General features: G+C 43.7%; 1 protein-coding gene across 2 annotated transcripts in view; it reads right to left on the bottom strand.

Annotated features, from left to right (window-relative positions):
- The window catches only part of TBX5 (T-box transcription factor 5), a 55,049-nt gene that overhangs the window by 4,640 nt on the left and 28,306 nt on the right, over positions 1-22,103 (bottom strand). For both annotated transcript variants that reach the window (XM_069081899.1, XM_069081900.1), the window contains exon 8: positions 8,236-8,462. In XM_069081899.1, the coding sequence (XP_068938000.1) occupies positions 8,236-8,462 (227 nt within the window). The remainder of the gene's footprint in view (positions 1-8,235; positions 8,463-22,103) is intronic.

The raw sequence follows: 22,103 nt of genomic DNA, 5'->3' as shown, positions 1-22,103 counted from the left end.
ATCTACAGGGATGTATTTTCATTGTTGGCTTATGACAGGCATCATGGGAAGAACACTGGACTTGTCTGGAGGGATCTACAGCAAACCCCATCTCCAACACATGGCATCTATGTAACCACAGAAAGGTCACTTCACCTCTGTCCATGACTCAGTTTCCTCATCTGTAAAGAGGAGATACTAAGAATACTTCTCACAGAATTCAAGGGTTGAACATCATTGTACAGATAAAGCCCTTACTTTGTAAAACATGAGTATATATAAATTTAACATATTAAAATTATTCAAATAAGTTCACATTTTTGTCTAGCAAGGGTAGGAAATTGGGGAGGGGGAGATAGTTCTAGTTATCTTCTGGTTATCTGAGAGTAATTAGGATCATTATTTTTCAAAGAATATTGATAAGACAAATGACTGATAAAGACAACCTGGAATGGAGACTGAATCTTTCTTGGAAGAATCAGAAGTCACTCCAGGACCCAAAGAGACCTCAGACTCACCATTAAAAAGACCAATTTTCATTTTACAGTATTGAAAAAAATGGATCTGGTTGTTTAGACTCTAAATAGGAATCCTAAAACATAGAACATTAAAAAAAAAAGAGTTTAGAATCTAAAACGTTTGAACTGTAAGAGTCCTTGGGAACAGAAAATGGCAAAGCTAGGAAAAGCTTTCTATGAATCAAAGGATGTCAGAGCTGGGCAGAAACTTAGAAGATAAAAGACCAAAGCTAAAAAGGGCCTTAAACCATGGAATATCAGAGCTGAAAGGGAGCTTAGAACACAATATCAGAATCTCCCTCAGACACTGAATGTCAAAGATGAAGAAATGGTCTTAGAACAGAATGTGAGAACTGGGAGGGGTCTTAAAACAGTGTCAGAACTAGGACGGGCCTTAGAACTTCTGATGTCAAAGCTGGGGGGAGCTTTAGAACAGAAAGTGTCAGAACTGAGAGGGGCCTTAGAATAGGGAATGTCAGGGCTGGGAGGGGCCTTAGAACAGAGAATGTCAGAACTGAGAGGGGCCTTAGATCATGGAATATCTGCGCTGGGTTGGAAGGGCCTCAAAGGTTATTTAGTACAACTGTTTCTTAACTGGATTCCCCTGTCCAGCATCTCCAACAAATAGTCCTGAGCTCACTACTTCTCAATGCATCCCATTTCCCCTTTACATAACTCAAAATTGTTAGGAAGTTTATCCCCAAAATAGGGTGCCTCACCACATCCCCCTTAAAATCTGAAGGGCCCTAAGAGTACAGACTTTCTGAGCTGAACAGGGCAGCATTTCAGACTTGGAATGACACCCTTTCCCCCTCATTTTTTCAACTGAGGAAACTGAGTCCTAGAAAAGAACTATGATATCTTAGACCAAGCAGTTATTTAGTAACAGTAGTAACTGGAGCCCAGGCCTCCTAATTCCCAGCCTTTCACACTTTTTACTCCAGCATGTCATTCTTGTGCTGGACAGAGGACACCCTGAACTTTCAGAATTAGGGAAGGAGAAGCAGCAGCAGCCAATTAGGAAACCTCAGTCCAGTGGCCCTTAAGATCACGTTGTTTGGGAATAATCACATTGGCAGGTGAAATATAGTGGCTAGACTATCTTGGCCTTGTAGTCAAGAAGATGAGGATTCCAATCCTGCCTCAGACACTTTGCTGTCAGACCCCTGGCAAGTCACTTAACTGGTCTCTGCCTCAGTTTCCTTATCTGTAAAATGGGAGTAATATCCACACATATCTCAGTTGCTGAATGAATATATGTAAAGGTCTTTGCAAACTTCAAAACACTGTATAAATGCTAACCATCATGATTATTGCTGTACCTTCAGGATATATGGAGTTTCTGGAAAAAGTCCAGCAATAAAACAACAGAAAAATCTCTAACCCCCAAATGTTTCGATAACTTTTCAAAATGGCTCATTTCCTTCAAGGATTATTTATGAAAATGAAAACTATGTCCACTATTTGAGACAATTTACAGAAGGAATATCCCGGACTTTAAGGATGTTAGCTAGAATAAATGCTCGGGGCAGGTAGCTGCACAGGCCATCCCATTGGTCCAGACTACCTCAAGGCTGCCGTGAGTAAACATTTATTAGATGCCTACAGCATGCAAGGTTAGACTGGATTAAAATGATTCACAGAGTAACTTGTCCTGGGTGGCTTTTACCCTTCCCTACTCTGCTGAAACAAGCGACTTGAAAAAAATAATAAGGATTTAAATAGGGGCACTTAAGAAAGAAACAAAATTAATCCAATTTTTAAGGGTTTGGAAGGTTCCCAGAGATCATGCAACACAAATCTCTTCATTTGACAGAGGAGGACCTAAGATGAGTCTGGAACATGGAATCTTAGAGTCTTAAAACATAGAATGTAAAGACTGGTAAGGACTGTAGACATAGAATGTCAAAGCTCTGAAAGGAGCTTTAGGATTGAAAATGTCAGAACTGAGAGGAATACTACAACATGGAACAGAAAGGTTGGGAGGGGCCATAGAACAGGGAATAACAGAGCTGGGAGGGGCCTTAGAACAGGGGATGACAGAGCTGGGAGGGGCCTTAGAACAGGGGATGTCAGGGCTGGGAGGGGTCTTAGAACAGGAGATGTCAGAGCTAGGAGGGGCCTCAGAACAGGAGATGTCAGGGCTGGGAGAGCCTAAGGCCACAGAACACTAATGATCACTAGCATTCCTAAAGCTCTTTCAGATCCACATATCCCAGAGTAGACCCCAAGCTCCAACACCCCAATGATTAACAAAGGCTCTGGCACATCGGTGGTTGCTCAGTCATTTTTCAGCCCTGTCCAAGTCTCTGTGGCCACATTTGGGCTTTTCTTGGCAAAGATACTGGAGTGGTTTGCCATTTCCTTCTCCAGATCATTTTACGGATGAGGAAACTGAGGCAAACGGGGGAAGTGACTTGTCCAGGGTCACACAACTAATAAGTATCTGAGGCTAGATTTGAACTCAGGAAAAGGAGTCTTCCTGACTGAAGGCCCAGCACTCTATTCACTTCTCCACCTAGCTGCCCCATCTGACTCATAGCAGGTACTTAATAAATGCTAGTCGACAGACTGAAGTATCATTGCCCCCATTTTATAGAAGAGGAAACTGAGATGGAGAGAGGGTAAATGACATGTCCAGGGTCACATGGCACACCAAAGCTTTGCATTGGCATCTGTGGGGGAGCAATGGATAGAGCATTAAGGGATAAAGTGGGGAAGACCTGAGTTCAAATTCAGTCTCAGATACTTCCTAGTTGTGTGACCCTGAATAAGTCACTCAACTTTCATTTGCTTTAGTTTCCTCATCTGTCAAATGGGTATAATAATAGCACCCACATCCAGGGCTTGTCAGGATCAAATGAGATCATAATTATAAAGCGCTTGGCACATAATAGGTACTAGATGAATGTTAGTTGTTGTTGTTGCTGTCATCATTATTATTACAGCCTTGACAACCCTGGGAGGCAGGTGCCATAGACATCATCATCATCTCAGTTTTACAGAGGAAGAAACTGAGACCCCCAGATCATCCCCAAATCACATGATTAGGAAACTGCAGTCCTAGGTAAATGGTTTCATCTTGGAGAAAAGCCTGCAGTGATACAATGAAAATTATACTGAGAAATGAAAGCCATTAATGAATTGTTAAAAAAAAAACTGGCATGTTATTAATAACTGTTATATTATAATAATTTTACTATATATCACAACATATTATATCATATATCATATTTCTATAGTGTATATATAATAATAATTTAACAATAAAATAACTGGCATGTTATTAATAACTATCTTATATTACAATAATATATTATTCTACAATATGATATAATATAATGTCTATATTGTATATATAATAATAACTTAATAATAAAAATAATAACTGGCATGTTCTTAGCACTTGGAGGTTTAGAGGGCACTTTATACACATGAACTCATCTGACCCCCAAAACTGTCCTCTGAGGTAGGTGTTATCTTTCAGGCTCAGAGAAGTTACTTGACTTGAGATTGAAACCCAATTCTCCTCAAGTCCAAGTCATAGTACCATAGGATTATAAATTTGGAACTAGAAGGGACTTTAAGAGGCCATCAAGTCCAATTTTTCCACTTTACAGATGAGGAAACTGAGTCTGGGAGAGTTTAAGTGACTTGTTTGCATCACACAGCTGGTAAGTATCTGAGGCAAGATTAGAATCAAGGTCTTCTTGGTTCTAAACCCATCCCACGTATCACCTTGATGAGAGAACCACCAGACAAATGGGAGACTGAGTTCTAACCCCTTTACCCTACTTCGTCCCTGGCTCCCCTTTTAAATACAAACTCGGTGATGGGCTCCCCACTTACTCTGATGCTTTCAGTGAAATTCTGCCTACTGATTGCCACTGTTTGATTCCTTAGGTGGGGGGCGGGATCAAAACCAGGAGGGAGCTATTCTAGCTCCAAGTGGCCAGTGGAGGGGCCCAGTGGGGGTCTCTCCCAGGCCCTGGCCTGCCCCCCTGCTTCATGACATTGATAAAAGACCTCTCCCTGGCTGACTCAATCCACTGGGAGACAGATAGGAAGGAGACAGTAGAGTCCAAACACAAGGGCTCCATCCATCCCTCTGGCAAGCTCTGGCCCTTTCCCATCACAGGGCCCCCAGCTCAGGAGCTCACTGGCAAAGAGATAGTTGTCTCCCCAGTGACAATGAGGGGAAATGAGATAATGGAGATGACGGGGGGTGGGGAAACCACCCAGGGAGACATCACTTAACGGGGGTTCCAAACTGGAAGGAAATTTCTGCTGATTCCTTATCACCTTACAATGTGGACGCCCATGATGAATGGTCTGTAGTTGTCTGGAGGCAGAGCAGTTGGAGATGGGCTGGAATGCTGCCTGTCACTTCTCTGGGACAGGCAAGCCAGCAGGGTGAGAAGGGCAGAGATTTCTGTAAAGGTTAAGCCAGTCAGGCCGGCATGAAGTCTGAGACGTACCACCATGCTAGTAAGGAGGTAGAGCTAAGACTCCAATTTGAAATTCCACAACCAGCTCTCTTGAGTCAGTCTGAGTTGGTTCCAAGACTCTGATTTGTAACATTTGCCAATTTCCAAAATATGAGTACTAATAGTGAAATTTAACAACCGTCTCTCTTGAGACCGTCTGAGTTGGCTCCAACTCACCCCCAACTGGAAGGCACTTAAGTTATGTGACTCTGGTCCTCTGACTAAACCCAGCAAATTTTTCTCCTACCTGCCTCTTCCATCACTAGTCAATATCATGAAACAGCAGAAAGGCCTTGGGATTTGAAGTCATAGGACCTGAATTTCATTCCCAGCTCAACCTCTAATGAATGAAGCTGTGTGACTTTGACCAAGTCACTTGGACTCTCTGAATCTCAGATTCTGTCTGATGAAAATTATAGATTTTTCCTAAGAGACCCTCAAAAGTACCTTCCAACCTGAGGTCTATGACCCTTACGACTTGTAAACTGGATCCTGGAAAAATATACCCTAGCTTAACAAGGATGGCAACTTCATAACATTGAATCTGCATTCACCCATTAGGTATTCCAAGATTTCCAAATGCATTTAGAAGAATTTATTTACATGAACTTAGCTGTAAATATTTAATCTATAAAGGGCATGGATTTCTTTTTAGAATTCTTCCTCCCTCTCCTTTGGGTCTGGTATTAATTTAATCGACAGTGTTTTATAATTCAAACCTTGTGACTCTTTGTTGGGGCCCCCAGAGACCCCTATCCCAATCCCAATCCCAAGTCTGGATGGACCAGAACAGACTCTGGAGGTCTACACTGAGGCTCCATGGCCGATAAGAAGAGGGCATAAAAGATGGTGCATTTAAAATGGGTCCCCCACTGATGTCTTGGAAGGACCAAATTTATCGGGTTCATCTGCAGGGAGAAAGCCCTTCCATTTCTGTAGAGCAACCCAGCCAATCGCTCAGAAAGGAGATTCAGAAATGTTTGTGTACATGTGTCAGGAGTAGATATGCTGGGAACATTGCCAGAGCGCCCTTTCAAGTGATATTGTTCAGGCTTTTGAAGCTTGGATCATTGAAATGTGTATCAGGTAAGCTGGGAAACTCTGGGAACAAGGCCTTGATCTGAGGGGAACGCAGACCCAGAACAATCCCCAGACAAACCTGGCTTTCCAAGGTGAGGATACAGGGTGGAAAACAATATATGGATTCCTCTAGAATCTGGATTCCAAGAGGCAAATCACACTTTAACCAAAGTCACTTGTTAAGGAAGTTGAAACCAAACTAAAAAAAACATGCAAAGAACCATCAGGGATTTGGGAGGCTGTCTGGCTTTCTCACATGAATGGAGAAAGGATTCACATTGTCTATAGACATAGTAAAGGCAAGTAAGATTGGGGAGTACCCTGGAACTGCAGTCAGGGGACCTGAGTTCAATTTTTATCTCTGTTACCTCATATAGCCAGCTAGATGTTCAATGGATGGACAAGGAAGACCTGAGTTCAGATCCAGACTCAGATACTCATTAGCTGTGTGACCCTGGGCAAGTCATTCAACCTCTGTTTGCCTTAATCTACTGGAGAAGGAAATGCCAAACCACTCCAATATCTCTGCCAAGAAAACCCCAGAGACAACATGGTTCACGGAGTCACAAAGAGTTGGACGTGATCGAATGACTGAACAACATTACCTATTATCTGGTACTGGAATGTAAACTACTTGAGGACAGGGATCATTTATTAGGTTGTGTTTCTATTCCCAGCACTCAATACATAGTAAGAAATGCTAATAATTTGTAGAATTGTGTTGGATTGGATTGAAAGCAGGAGCATGCTAGTAAATGTTTAACAACCAGCTCTCCAGGAAGAAAAATGCATGGATGATACTCTTTAAAATGAACCTACATTCTTAACATTTTCTCCATTGCCTCCTTTAAGTCTAGATAATCAACAAAACAATAAATTAAATCCTGATATGTAGCATTTGCCAAATTCTGTGGTGTAAATGCTCAGATGGAAAATTTAACAATCAGCTCTCTTGAGTCAGTTTGAGCTGGTTCCAGCACACCCCTGATTGGATATCATTTATCCTCCAACTAAAGAGCTACCTTTTAGAGTACTTTGCCTTTTATTTGTAACTCCCCCACACAGTGGGTAATTAACAAATACTTATTGCCTGATGGCATCACACAGGCAGGAAGAGTCTGAAGGAGGATTTCAACCCAGATCCTTGATTCCAGTCCAGGTGCAGCCCAGCCCACTCTGCCAGCCTGGAGACACTTTATGGAGAGAACCAATACACCAGCCCCTTATTCCTGGGATTGTTTTCCTGGATGAAACTTAATATCCCCATGACTTATAATAACAATAATACCAACAACAAGCTAGCATGTATGTGGTATGTTAAGGTTTGAAGAGTTACATTTGATCCTCATGACAACCCTGTGGTCCTCTAGTTGTCATTAAAAATTTAGCTTAAGGAATCTCAGAGAGGGTAAGGGATATACCCATGGTCACATAGCTGGTAAATGTCAGAGGTGTTACTAGGACTCCTGAGACCAAGCACAGAATGCTTTACCACACAAAACAGCTTAGTCATCTAAACGAGTTCCAGTCTGGACGTGACTGTAGCAGCTTTTCCTAGACAATGTAGCATAAAGAGAAAAGTCCTGGAATAAGAGGAAGAAAGGGACCAGGGTTCAAGCTAGGTTCTAGCTCAGTTAGTCTCTGATCTCAGATAAATAAATTCCCTTCCCTGGGCCTCAGTTTCCTCCCGTGGAAAACAGATTCAATGACCTCTCTAAAATCTGGTTTCCAGATAGCACTTAAGTAAGCAGATGTCTTTGTATTCATTTCATTTTTCTTCATCCTCAGTACAAGGCTGGCATACAGCAGGTATTTAATAAATGCTTGTTAATTGCCAAAAACCTCATCTAGCATGTGGCTATCATGGTAACTCAAAAATCTACCCCAAACTCTTCAATGAACCTAGAAGGGGTATAAAACATCATGGGGGGGGGCGGCCAGGTAGCACAGTGAGTAAGAGCACTGGCTCCAGTGTCAGAATGACCTGGAGATCGAATCCCGGGCTCAGACACTTAGCACCCACCCAGAAACACCTGGCCGTGTAACCTTGAGCAAGTTACTTAACCCCAATTGCTTAAAAAAACCCATCATGGGATAAGGTGGGATGAGGAAGGGAGAGAAGAGAGGGGAAAGGCATTGAGGAGGAGGGATGGTGGGAAGAGAAGACTTACCTTTTCTCTTGGTGCAGTGGTAAATCTGACCATGTTCCTGGGACAGCGGGTATGGGTTGGGAGGGGGGAGTAGGTCTTGGGAGGTACTGGAGACACCGTTCTCACACTGGTATTGGGACCCCAAGTTGGACGAGGCTGAGAGAACTCTGGCCTCCCCACTGAAGGGGCTGTGGTTGGCAGTGACCTTCTGTCTCACTGTACTCCTGGGAACCACTGGGTACTCTTTACTGAAAAACACCGTTTAAAAAGATTGGGTTCATTTTAAAAACAGATGCTGCTCTTCGGTCTAGAAAATATACATATATTATATGAAAATACCATAGATGCAAAATGTAAATATTGAAAATATTAAAAAAGTGATTCAGACAACATCTTGTCTCCTCTCTTCCCAACTGAACAGCTTTATGTATAATGTATTGTAGAGAGGAGTGTTGGACACGTTGTTATTTGTCCTTTGGGGTGATGCCTTGACTCGTGGGCCAATTGGATTTAAGTGAGGCAGAATTGTACCAAATCATCAGCCTCCCTCTCTCTTCCAAAATCATTGAAGTCCAGTGTCAGGACAAAGTTCAAGATGACTGGCAATGGCCCAGGATGCACTGGGTGACCTTGGCGTCTTCCATATCTGACCAAGCTGCCATTGGAACAAATGGTTCTCATCCTTCTACCACAGCAGGGGAAATCTTCCCATAATTGGGGTGTTCAGGAAGGACCAGAATCTCTGGTGTGAGGACTGTCAAGCCCTTTTCAGGGCTACTCATCCACCTTTGGGGTCCACCTTCACCCAACTTTCATCTTCGGCTCCAAGAAAATGTAGCATACATAGACTTTGGTAAAATTATCTCAGCAGATGGGCTAAACCAGGTTGAGGGGCACTAAGGGACCTCAAATACATCAATGAGTTAGGGGGGTATCTAATTCAGCTTTCTAACAGGCACAAGAATCCATGAATTCAAATCTGTCCTTGGATACTCACTAGCTGCACCTCCCTGGGCAAGACACTTAACCCTATTTGCCTCAGTTTCCTCATCTGTAAAAAGTGTTAAAGAAGAAAATGGCAAAGCCAATCTAGTATCTCTGCCAAGAAAACCACAAATGGAATCATAAAGAGTCAGACACAACTTAATAACAACAAAATTGAGGTAACATCATCTACCTCCCGGTCATTGTGAGGAACAAAAGAGATTACACATCTAAATCATTTTACAAACCCAGCTAAATTCAAGCTATAATAAGTGCCTCACTTGTCCATACTTGTGACATGTTGCATGAGCTCCTGGAGGGCATGGACTGTGTGTTTTTATCACCAGGACCTAGCATAGTCCCTGATACTCAGTGGCCTCTTAAATGTTTGTCCACTCGGTGATGTGCCCTGGGTGCTGAATGATTATTATCATTTCCCACCTCTTCTCAGACTAAGGAATTCCATACCTTAATATATACAATCATACTCTCTGAGGTACCTTCCATCTCTAACAGCCTAATGCAATCATTTTACAGATGGGGATACAGAGGCCCAGAAAAGGGCAGTGACTTGTTCAGGGTCACCTGACATTCTGTGAAGAGAAAGGACCAGAACTTAAACCTCCCAACTCTTCTCACTATATAAAGTAAGACAGGACTTGATTTATTCTAAAATTATCTTTCTCACACTTGGACAGGGGTAGGTGCCAGCTCTAACTGGCACTTTTGGGGCAGAACCATGTTGTTGCCCCACCTGTGCCCCTCAGACTTGTATGGGTTGTACTCCTATGAGCTCCTACCGCTCCAGTATCCAGGGGAGATGTGTCCCCTGAGGCCTCTTGATTCTAAGGAGGAGGAAGAGGAGTTCAGGGAAGGGAGAGCAGATAGATTACTCTGACCTAAAAGGCCAAAAGCAAGGTCTCCATTGGCAGCTGTCTCGGAAAGAGAAGGTATCTCTTATGGGAGCTGAACACACTTTCTCATCCATATCTGACCAGGATGCCCTTCAGCCAAGTCCTGGATCCTCTTCCACGGAGCCAGCTTCCAAAATTTTGGAGGACTAGGAGATAGAGACCCTAAATTCTGTAATTCCAAATGCTGCTGACACCCTACATTATCTTAAGTGCATCATTTACGTTCTCTAAAATGGGCTTTTCCTCAGTCCAATGAGGGTATTGGGTCCTAACTCTGAATTTCTCTTTTCTAAGACCCCCAGACCCCTTTCACTGCTGATAATTCTTTGTTCTAAGGCCCCTCCCAGCCCCGACACCCCCTGTTCTAAGCCCCTCCCAGCCCCCACACTTCCTTTTCTAAGGCCCCTCCCAAAACCTGACATTCCTTGCTCTCAGGTCTTGCCTTGCTCTATTTTAAGGGCCCTTTCAGCCCTTCTATTTCCTGCTGGAATATCCTTTTCATTGTTAACCCCATTCTACCACTCTGTGATTAAAATCTAACCAACAACCACTCCAAAAAGAACCACCCTTTAGGGCTAGAAGGTTTAATGGAATGAATTTCATTTAATGGGCCTCACTTCAGATGTGCCTCTGACTCCTACTTTGTATTTTTTCCATTACACAGCTTGAACTACAAACTCTCTCTCTCTCTCTCTCTCTCTCTCTCTCTCTGTCTCTGTCTCTCTGTCTCTCTGTCTCTCTCTCTCTCCCCTTCTCCCTCGCCTGTAGGAGCCGATGAACCGAGATGGCAATTGAATTCAGCCTACTTAGTCACGGAGTACACACTGTTGGCATTCCAGCAGAACTGATGGGGGATGGGGGTGGGTCCTTTCTTTTTTAATATTGAGATGTTTATTTTTTTTAATTAAAGGAAAATGGCCTGAAAATGTTGGCCTCCAGATTTTACAAGGGGCTATATCAGCAGGCTTCATAGAATTCCCAAAGTGTAAGGCAACATTGCCAAGCTCCAAAATTATGTTCTGCAAAGAACAAATTCTGTTTCTGATTATCAACATTCCCCTAAGCATAATGGCGATGGCTTAGAATAATGGTTCCATCCTTCCACAGTACCTCTTTCCAAGGAACTCTCAATACCACCTCACTCATTAAGCTTTTCATCATCTAGCCTCTTCCTATTCTCCAGAATTCTCATCCGGTTACTCTCTTCTACACCCTCATTGATCCTGCTACACTGGCATCCCCCAGCTTCTAGAAGCATCCTTTTTTTCCCATCAATTCTGTATGTGTACAGAATGGACCTTTTTATTTACATGTTGCCTACCTCCCCCATTCAGATGTGAGTTCCTTGAGGATGGGAGCTGTTTTTGCCTTTCTTTGTAATGCCAAAGCTTAGCACAGTGCCTGGAAGACAGTAGGTGCTTCATATAAATGTTTGTTGATTCAGTAAGTCTTAGAGGCCCTTATCTGAGCTAGAATGTGACAGTGGTAATAACAACCTCAATTTATAGGCGTCAAAATGGGAGCAGGGGGATGTACATGGCAGTGGAGAACCTCTAGCTGAGTCCTAGTCTACACAACACAAAACAAAACAGAGTGAAAATCGACAGGTTCTATTTTTAAAAACAGAAGGGTAGAGTTTTGCTTTGTTTTGGTTTTGCACAGGGTAGGGCAAAGGTTATCTATACTAGGCTGCTCCAGAGGGCAATCTAAACCAGATTAAAATGTAATTGGGAAATATTTAACAAAATAAATAAGAATATAACACAACCTAGATAATGGTGAGCTGTGGTTTTTTAAGTCAACATGTGGTCAGCAAGGGATTAATTTCTATTTGTGTCTGCTACTAAGCAGCACAGTGACCTGGAGTCAAAAAGATTAATTTTCTTGAGTTCAAATGGGACCTCAGGGCACTGACTAGCTGTGTGACCTTGGGCAAGTCACTTGTCCCTGTTTGCCTCAGTTTCTGTAAAATGAGCTAGAAGAGGAAATGGCAAACCATTCATTCTAGTATCTTTGCCAAGAAAACCCCAATGGGGTCACAAAGAGTCAGACATGACCAAACAACAATGATTACTGATTGATTTTTGACCACTGGTGAACACCATTTTTGATAAGGACTGAACATTTATACCCCAAAACTTTTCATTTACTCATGGATACTGCCATGGAGAAGTGGATGTATTAGGGGGAGAAAAAACCCTTGTGTGACTTGGTAAGCATCCTGGTCAATCACACCCTCCATCCTAATGGAAATTACAGAATCAAAGAAACTGAGAGTTGGAAAGGTCCTGAGTGGCCATCAAGTCCAACTCATCCTTTTACAAAAGGAATCCCCACTATAACATATCTATCAAGTTGGTTGTCAAGTCTCTGCTTGGAGGATTCCAAGAAAGGAGAGCTCACCACTTCTCAAGTTAACTCATTCTATTTGGAGGCCATCTACTTGGAAGGAAGTTGGATTGGTTTTGTTGTTGTTACTTTGGTTGTTTGTCTGTTTTCCCCTTAGATATTAACTAAGTCTAATCTTCCTCTTTGTAAATTCTGTCCATTGTTCCTGGTTCTACCTTCTGGGGACAAGCAAGACACATCGAACACCCCTTCCACAACACAGCCTTTCAGACAATTTGAGAGCTCTGCTGTGACCTCAAGTCTCCTCTTCTCTAGGCTAAAAATGTCCCCTTCCTTCAACTAATCCTCTTATGACCTGGAGACAGGGATCTTCATTATTCTGGCTATCCTCAAATGGACACAAGTTCAACAAAGCAGGCAGAGAAGGAACGTGGCGTGGTGACTAGAGCCTGTTGGATTTGTCATCAAGAATGGAGAGGGTTCAAATGACTTAAAATCCTTGAGACTAATTTTCCTCATCTGTAACACAAGGCTAATATCTGTGGAGCCTACCCATTGGGGATGTCTTGGGACTCAATCAACGAGCATTTATTAAGCACCTTTTGTTATTGTTCATTGTATCCTATTCTTTATGACCCCATTTGGGGTTTTCTTGGCAAAGATACTGGAGTGGTTTCCCATTTCTTTCTCCATCTCACTTTACAGATGAAGAAACTGAGGCAAATAAGGATAAGTGACTTGCCCAGGATCATACACTAGGTAGTGAGCATCTGAGGCCAGATTTGATCACAGACAGATAAGCCTTCCTAACTTCAGTCCCAGTACTCTATCTACTGTGCCACCTCGTTTACCCCTATTAGGCACCTACAATGTGTCAGACATTGTGCACTGGCACAAGTGAGGATAGAGAGACAAAAATGAGATAATCCCTGCTCTCAAGAAACTCACATTCTGTTAGAAAAGATAATACGAGAGAAGTACATGCTTAATAATTACAAGAATTTTATTGACAGGGAGGGGAAAGATTGGAAGATCAGCAAAGGTTTTTTGCAAGAGGTGGGACCAGAGCTGAGCTTCCGAGACAAGAAGGCAAGGAGGGAGTGTGCACCAGGCAAGGGGTGCAGCCCATGGAAAGACTTAGAAAGAGGGAATGGGATATCGTTTTTCAAGTGAGATAACACTTTGCATAATACAATACATTGAAAATGTCAGTTGTTATTGGTGAAGAAACGAAGTTCTACCAAGAAAAGGGAAAATTGACTGGCTGGAGATGCCCAGTCAACACAAAGCCCAATAATTACTTTGGCTGCTATTGCTACATTCCGGTTGGCTTCCCCATCCCACTGACTCCACACAATGCAGAGATTCAGCTCAGCCTAGGGGCCAAGAATCTAACTCCTGGCCCAGGCTCAAGCCCATAAGATGCCCTCTGCTCACCTTGAGCGGGGCTTGTGGACTTGGCCCCCTTTCTGCATTCTGTCTTGCATGAGCGCACCCAGTCAATACCACCATTGTTGCCAGGGTTCGAGGTTGTAAAACCTTACAAGGGAATATTGAAACCCCCAGCCTGACGGCCTGACTGGCCTGCCTGCTAACGAAGGGCCCTGATTCACTGTTTAGACCACAGTGCCTGAATTGGCCATTCATGGCAGCAGGTGGCAGGATCCTGGCCAGTCTCCCCCTGGCAATTACCTTACCTGGTACTTGGCAGGGTTTTCCAAGCTAATAGAGAAGCCAGTTGGGGTGAACCAAGAGACCATAAAATCCCGTTCTAGCCAATCAAGTAAGTCCTCTCACTAGCCATTTATTCAGTAATATTTTTAAGGGGAGGGAGGGTTGCCTCTAAGGACCCTAGTGATCCTACCCATGTTATTAGCTTTCTAATACATTAGGGGGGTTATTCTCATTCAGCATGTATACCCAGCAGCTGGGGCTGGCAAAGGGAATCCCAAGTCAGGGATTTGGTCCCATGTAAATAATAAATAATCACATGAGCCTTTATTTTCACAAAGTGATTTACAATTGGTTTTACTACTCAATCCTCACCAATAACCTGGGGAGATGGATTAACAGTCATTAAGATTTGTCTGCCCCACTTTGGGCAGTTAAGAAAACAAGAGTGTAGGGAGGTTGTATTCACAGCAAGTCATACAGCAAGGCCCTAAACTAGAATTCACAGCTAGAACTTGGCCTACCTGATGGTGGCCTTCCACATGGTATGATCTGAAGGGCACCCAGAGGTGTGTGCCTACTGTGCCCCCTACTGTGCCCCCCATAGTCACCCCCAAATATCACCCCAACATCAGGCTTGGAATTCTTAGAATTCTGGAAGATATAATTATGACACATTAGAGCTAGGAAGCACCATCAAATGTTTGAGCAAGAAGGGGCCCAGTAATGTGAGAGCTGGGAAGAATATAGCCTTGGAATATAGAACACCAGAGCTTAAAGAAATCACATGTCAGAGCTAGGAAGAATTTTAAAACATGGAACATCAAAGCTTGGAGGTATCTTATAATACAGAATGTCAGGATACAAACAAATCTTAAGGCAGAGAATATTCGAATAGGGCAGGGCCTTAGAACAGAGAATGTAAGAGCTGGGAGGGGCCTTAGAACAAGGAATTTCAGCTTTGGAAGGGGCCTTAAAACAGAGAATATCATCAGTGGAAATTCCAAGGCCTTAGAAACTGATGTCTTCATTTTTCAGAATGTGATATAAGGGCAAGAGCTATATAAGGACAAGCCAGCAATCTATGGACCAGCCACTTTGCAAGTAGGTTTGCATTTCCCCACAGAAAATTCTGTGAAAGGAAGTTCTACTAAATTAGGTGGGATCCATGGCAGTGATGACAGAGTGGCTTAGGCTGAAGTAGCTAGAAACATGAGTCTTGGTCATTTAGACTGCGGCTGTGATCTTAGGGCCACCCCTGTGAAAAACATGCTCATCTGCCCAGAGGTATGAATTAAGTTTAAGGCTCCACACATGACTAGTCTCTGCAGCAAAGACAGATGGATGGACACATAATGGGAGCCTCTTGTTAACCTAGAGGGACAGATCAATCTACCTGGGCATAAGTGACAGGGCCCCAAGCACCACCTTATCTCCTCTGTGGTTCAGACTTGCCACTAGCAAGTATCCCAGCTCTGGGAATCAACTTGTGCTAAAGATATCTTCAATCCACCCAGCAAGAGTGAGGATGATAGGAGAAGAAAGAATGATGAGACCACCTCACCGATGGGCCCCAACTTCCACAAAATGAAACCAATTTACTTTGAACTCTGGGTGTTCCCAAGTTTTATGAGAAAGGTGGTGGACTACAGGTGTGGAATGGAGTATACACTGTTGGACAAGATCAATTTGTAGAATTGCTTGACTTAACTGTATTTCATTGTTGCATTGTTTATAAGGGACATTGTTTATAACAAGGGAGTTATACATTCCAAAAAGAATACACATACACACATATGTATATAATGTGTAAATATTCGATATTTATATATAAATAAATGTGCGTATGCATGTATATATTCATATATAAATGGATATGTGTGTATATATGTAAATATATGTGTTAATATATTACATATATTTATATGTAAATGAATGTATTTATGTGTGTGTGTGTGTGTGTGTGTAAAATCCTGACTGCTTTTCTTTTCTAACACAGGTTCTATTTGCTAGCACACTATAGATATTCCATAATTATTTCTTGTGATGAAAGACAAATGCATTTTTATCTAGAATTCTTCTGGAGGGGGAGAGAGAATTATAAATGATAACATGCTGACTTTTTTCTTTTCTTTTTTTTTTTGACAGAAGACATAAGACAGTCTGATGTAGGGGAACTACACTCTTGCTTGCTGGGTTCCCTAACCTTGACTCCTTCCCTTACTACTGGTATGGCTTTGGACAAGTCATTTTCCCATTCTGGGCCTCAGTTTCCCCTTCCATAAAATGAGAGTTTGAATGAGACGGTCTCTTCCAGGTCTAAATCTTATACTTATAGACAACAATTAATATCATTAATGGCTAGCATTATGTAGCACCTGAAGGATTCCTAAGCACCTGATAGACATTAATCACCTGACTCAAGCCGAGTAAAGCAGGGGGAGCAAGTACTGAGACCCCCACTTTAAAAATGAGGTAGCTTAGGCTCGGAACAGAAGGGAAAGGACCAAGTCAGTCACTGGCAGAGGCAGGATTCTAAGCAAGGTCTTAGACAGTCCCCCACCTCAGTGCCCAACACACTCAAGAGATACTTGGAGGAGAGGAAAGAGAAGGGGAGAAAAAGGAGGAGAAGGAGGGGGAGCGAAGAACGGGAAGATGAAGAATGGGAATGGAAGGAGAGGAGAGGGCAGGGGAGGGGGGAGGAGGGAGAAGGAAGAAAGAGATGAGGAGAAATAGGGAAGACTAGGGGACTGACCTCTGGAACGGGTGGGTTTGCCCAAATGATTCACTCTGCCAAGGGCTGGAAATATATGGATGCAAAAATAAAACCACGAGTGCTTGTTCTTAAGCAGTCAGCCAATAAGTACGTATTCAGCACCTCCTGTCCTATGCTAGATGGTGGGGGGAAAGCAGAAAGACCAGGCAGGCCACGCCCTAGAGGAGCTGCCTTTCTATGGAAGGTGAAGCCTATGATAGGCAAAGAGGTGAGTAAATATATGGGAGGAGGAAGAGGAAGAAGAGGAGAAGGAGGAGGAGGAAGAGAAGGAAGAGGAAAAAGAGGAGGGCATTAACCACCTGAGGGAATCAGGAAAGGCTTCCTGTAGGAGGTGCCACCTGAGATGAGCTTTGAAGGGAGTTGTGAATTCTAAGAGGTCTTAGTAAGTCCCAAGCCTTGCTAATCCATACTAAAGGAGGAAAGAAGCTTCTATGAAGGGAAGGGAGAAACAGGGCCATAAATAAGGCCAAGAAAAGGATGCTCCACAACCCCCTCCCTAATGGCTGGGGTTAGGGGAGGTGGGGGAGGAGGAGGTATGGGGAGGCTTTACCTTCCTAAGTATGCTTGGCTTGGTATAGTAGGAAAACCAATCTGTTTCCCATAAGCACACACCAGATGTGTCCGTGCTTGTGGGTAATGCGTCCCCAGAAGTATGCTGGGTAATGGGAGGAGGGATTGCTATGGAAAAAAACACCACACCACAACCCACAAATAATCCATATGGGCAAATCTAGACCTGGCTTTGGGCCCTTCCCCTAGGTTCTCTTAGCCTGGGCATTGGATTGGAAGCAACGCGTTAGATTTGGGAGCTGAAAGAGGACCTGGTTCTCTGCTGCCTTCCACTTCTGTGACCTCGGACAAGATCTATCACTTCTCTGGGCTGGTTCATTTAGAAGAGGAAGAGATTGACTCAGATGCCCTCTGAGGCCCCTTCCAGATCAAAATCTCTGCTTCTACCATTGGAGAAACCATACCTTCTCCACTCTGCCACCCCCAACTGACCCATTGTCTATGCAGGAGGGGAGAAGGTAGTCTTGTCTATTGACAAAGTGTCCACTATTGGGGCCCTGGCCATTAGCACTGCAAGCCTCCCCAAAGCCATACCTACACCTGGATCCTCCATATGATCTCCTTCACCTCTGAGGAGAATTCTGAGCTGAGGGGACACTTGAAGGCTATCGTTTGTTTCCACTGCTTTAGGACCCAAAGACTAAAGCAGTTACAGACACAATATGGTGTCATATCCCACCCCAAACACATTCTGTGGGCATCATTGATTAGACTCCTACTGTGTGCTAGGCATTGTGCTAAGCACTGGCTCTGAACCCAGAGCAAGGACCTCAAGTTAAAGCTCTCTTCTGACACTATCTGTGTGACCTTGGGCAAGTCACTTAACCTTTCTGGGTTTCAGGTTCCTCATCTGTAAAAAGAGGGTTGGATTGGATTCCTTTCAGCTCTAGTCCTATGAATTGGGCTGAGTGAAGATTTTCTTGGAAGCCGGGGAGCTTCTGAGAGGCCAGCTCCAAAATGATGGCTGGAAATTTTCCAAGGGGGTCACTGCTTCTGTATTTCTATTGTCCAGCCAAGCTCTCTGCTACAAGCCATCTGTAGAGACACTGAAACCAGGAAGGGAGGGGCCCTGTGGTCTGTAGGATTGGAGAACTGGAGCAGAAGCAGAGGGAAGGGTCCAAGGATGGATCCAGCCTTGTGGTTCTCATATTCAACTCTTAACATGGACACTGTGGAGTTAAAAGCTCAGGGTCTTTAACCTGGGACTCCCTGTTGACCTATCTCTCCGCCCCCCGACACTGGTCCTTAACCCCAGATGGGGTCCAAACCTAGTCTCTATATTTTATGAGCTTGAAATGGCCAGGATGCCCAAGCCAACTGGACTGTTCATAGACTTTGACTTTCAAGTGACCTTAGAAAAAATCTAATCCAATCCCCCCTCCATTTTACAGATTAGAAATTTGATGCCCATAAAAGGGAAGAGACTTGTCCAAGATCAAACTGCAAATAAAAGTTATAGGTGAAATTGGAACCCAGATCCTCCCAACTAAAAGTCAGTCTTCCTTTCATTGTATCCCACTTAAAAACAGGATCCTTCAACACCCGCTATTACATCTAAGGTGCCATGGTGAGGACACAAAAATGAAAACAAAATTCCTCAGGTTGCTGCCCTCAAGAAGCTTGTATCCTACTGAAGTCCAATCCAGGTAATTTAGGCAACAGTGGTTATCTTACCTACACTGATTAAAGTCTGACACTTGCAAGACAATCTAGTCTGACCCCCTTATTTTTCAAGTGAGGGAAATCAGGCTGAGAAAGGAGAAGTATTAATTGTTTGTAAAAAGGATTTGTTTTCAAGAATGGATTGTAGAATCCTTAGATTCTACAATTGCATGAAATGACTTTCCTAAGGTCATTCATGTCTTAAGGACCTACTAGCCCTATGCTTGGAATACAAAGGTAAGAATGAAATAGTCATAGTATCTAGAGTTGCAGGGGACCTCAGAGGCCATCTCAGTCCAAACTTCCCATTTTATGGATGAGGAAACTGAGGCATAGAGAGGCTAAGTGACTTGCCCAAGGTCACAGGATCCCTGAGCTGGTGCTGGAAGGCACCTCAGAGGCCATTTCAGCCCAAACTTCTTGTTTTACAGGTAAGGAAACTGAGGTACAGAGCAGTTAAGTGACCTCCCGACAGGCATACAGATGGTAAGCATCAGGGGTAAGACTTGAACCTAGGTCCTCTGACTTGTTGATCCAAAGCACTTGCACGATCAAGCTGTCTATCTCTCTATCTATCTATATCCATTTATCTGTATCTATCTATATCTACTTCTGTGTGTGTGTGTGTGTGTGTATGCCCTGTCTCAAGGAGCTTACATGTTATGGGGCGAAGTGAAGGGGTACAAAGGAAATAAGAAGAGCTCTGGGAATTAAACCCTGTTATTCACATTCCACATCTTCCCATCCTTCTATCACCTCACCCTGCTCCTCGTCCCCCCCCCTTCATCCCCCTGGGTCTGCTCCCAATGACCCCTCCTCACCATGGCACATAGTCATGTTGGTATGGAAGTGAGTGGGGAGTGGGGTTGGGGGAAGGGAGGGGGTAACATGATCTGCCTCCACCCCATCCCCAACTATGACAAGAGGGACCCTCATGGAACACTCTTCCCTTCCTCCCTCCCTCTCAAACTAGGAACAGGATTTTGTTTGGTAAAGGCTTACTCACTATGGTGACGGGGACTGTAAAAATAACTAGCGAATAGAATGGAATTTTGCTCAGCCTAACAGGAACAAGCCGGTCCTCTGGGCCTTGGGGAGTGGACGATTCACCATCTCTCCTTCAAGCTGAGCTGGTGGTTCTGGTCACGCTGGAAGAAGGATGACTGGCCCCGACCAGCAACCCAGGACCCAGTTTTCAACCATGACAAACTACTAGGAACTACTTCTGTGATTTCACTGATGCAAGAAATCCCAAATAGAAAAATTCCTCTACCAGTTCAGGTAGATACCTTCTTAGTGATACTGGCCTAAAAACCTTAGAGGTTAAGTTACAAGCCAGGTCACAGAGCCATTGAGGTGGGGGATTCAAGGTAGGTTTTAGTGACTTTACAGTCACTTAAAGGGCAGCTAGGCGGCACAGTAAATAGAGCACTGACCCTAGAGTCAACAGGACCTGAGTTCAAATCTGGCCTCAGACACTTATTAGCTGTGTGACCCTGGGTAAGTCATTTAATGCCAAATGCTCCCAAAATATACACCAGAAAAAAGGGGAAAATGAAATTAAATATTGCTCTCTATTCATGACCCCACTCTACCTCTCCAAAGAATACCTCTCTCAGGCAACAATGGCCCTCTAAAAAAACAACACATTTCAAAGTGAGTTTCACCAAATCACAAGATCTCAGAGGTATAAGGGTCGTCAGCAGGGACCATCAAGTCCAACTTGTAACATGAACATCCCTTCTACAACACTATTAGTAAGTGGACATCTGGCCTCTGAAGGGTAGGGTAGAAAGCAACTTTTGTCAGATACAACTCATTTTGGGGTTTTCTTGGCAAAGATACGGGAGAGGTTTGCCATGTCCTTCTCTAGCTTATTTTTACAGATGAGGATACTGAGGTGAACAAGGAGAAGTGACTTGCTCAGGGTCACACAGTAAATGTCTGAGGTCAGATTGAACTCATAACGATGAGTCTCCCTGATTCCAGACCCAATGCTCTATCCACTATGCCACCCGGCTGCCCTGGAAGCAACTTAGAGTATGGTATATTAGAAGGAATCCTGGCTCTGGAATTGAAAGACCAGGGTTCAAATACTGACCTTACTTATTACCTTAGTGATCTCAAGCAAGTCATTAAAACTCCTTGGGTCTGATTTTCCTCATCCGTAAATGAATTAGAGACCTCTGAGGTCCCTTCCAGATTGAGACCTGTGAGCCTATGATCTCATAAGGCTAGGACTCCTACCTGAATAAGCTTTTCCTTTCATTATCCCAGACTTGGCCTCTATGCAGCTTAGGAGACTAGATCTGGAGCTGGAACAGAGCCCAGAAGTCGTTTGGTCCAACCACTCACTTTTACAGGTGGGGAAACTGAGGCCCAGAGGTCACACATAGTGATGGCATCATTTTTACCCCTTGATCCTGATTCTGCCCTTTAGGACCAAACACAACAATCTCTGTACCTCTTTCACATGATCACCTTTCAAACACTCCAAGACATGTCCCCCACCCAGTCTTCTTTTCTCCAGGTTAAGATTCCCCATTTCCTTTGACCAGAATCTCCATTTTCCTGATTGTTCCAGCCTATCAATAGCCTTTCTAAACTATGGTGACCCAGAATGGTATACAGTCTTGCAGGTGGTATCTGACCAGGGCAGAGAACAGAGCACCTGGCACTTCCCAGGTTCCTGGGGGTCAGGCCTCTCTTAATGGAGATCTGATTCCCTTCATCATTGGTTATGTTGCCTAAGGAAACAGACATCTTATTAATCAACCATCCCTGAGGTCCCCAGACTGGTAGGCCAACTACCTATGAACTGGGCCAAGTGAGGAAGAGTGAAGTGATGGAGGGATGGTACTTCTCTTTTAGAAAGTAAAGGAAGGAGGAAGGAGGGAAGGAAGGAAGGAGGGAAGGAAGGAAGGAAGGAAGGAAGGAAGGAAGGAAGGAAGGAAGGAAGGAAG

Source organism: Petaurus breviceps, unplaced genomic scaffold (assembly GCF_028583685.1).
Source record: "Petaurus breviceps papuanus isolate PSGF00001 unplaced genomic scaffold, PetGlider_PUasm1.0 99, whole genome shotgun sequence".
Classification (NCBI taxonomy): domain Eukaryota; kingdom Metazoa; phylum Chordata; class Mammalia; order Diprotodontia; family Petauridae; genus Petaurus; species Petaurus breviceps.
The sequence above is the reverse complement of the archived record's forward strand: the minus strand, read 5'-3'. Positions and strand labels throughout refer to the sequence as shown.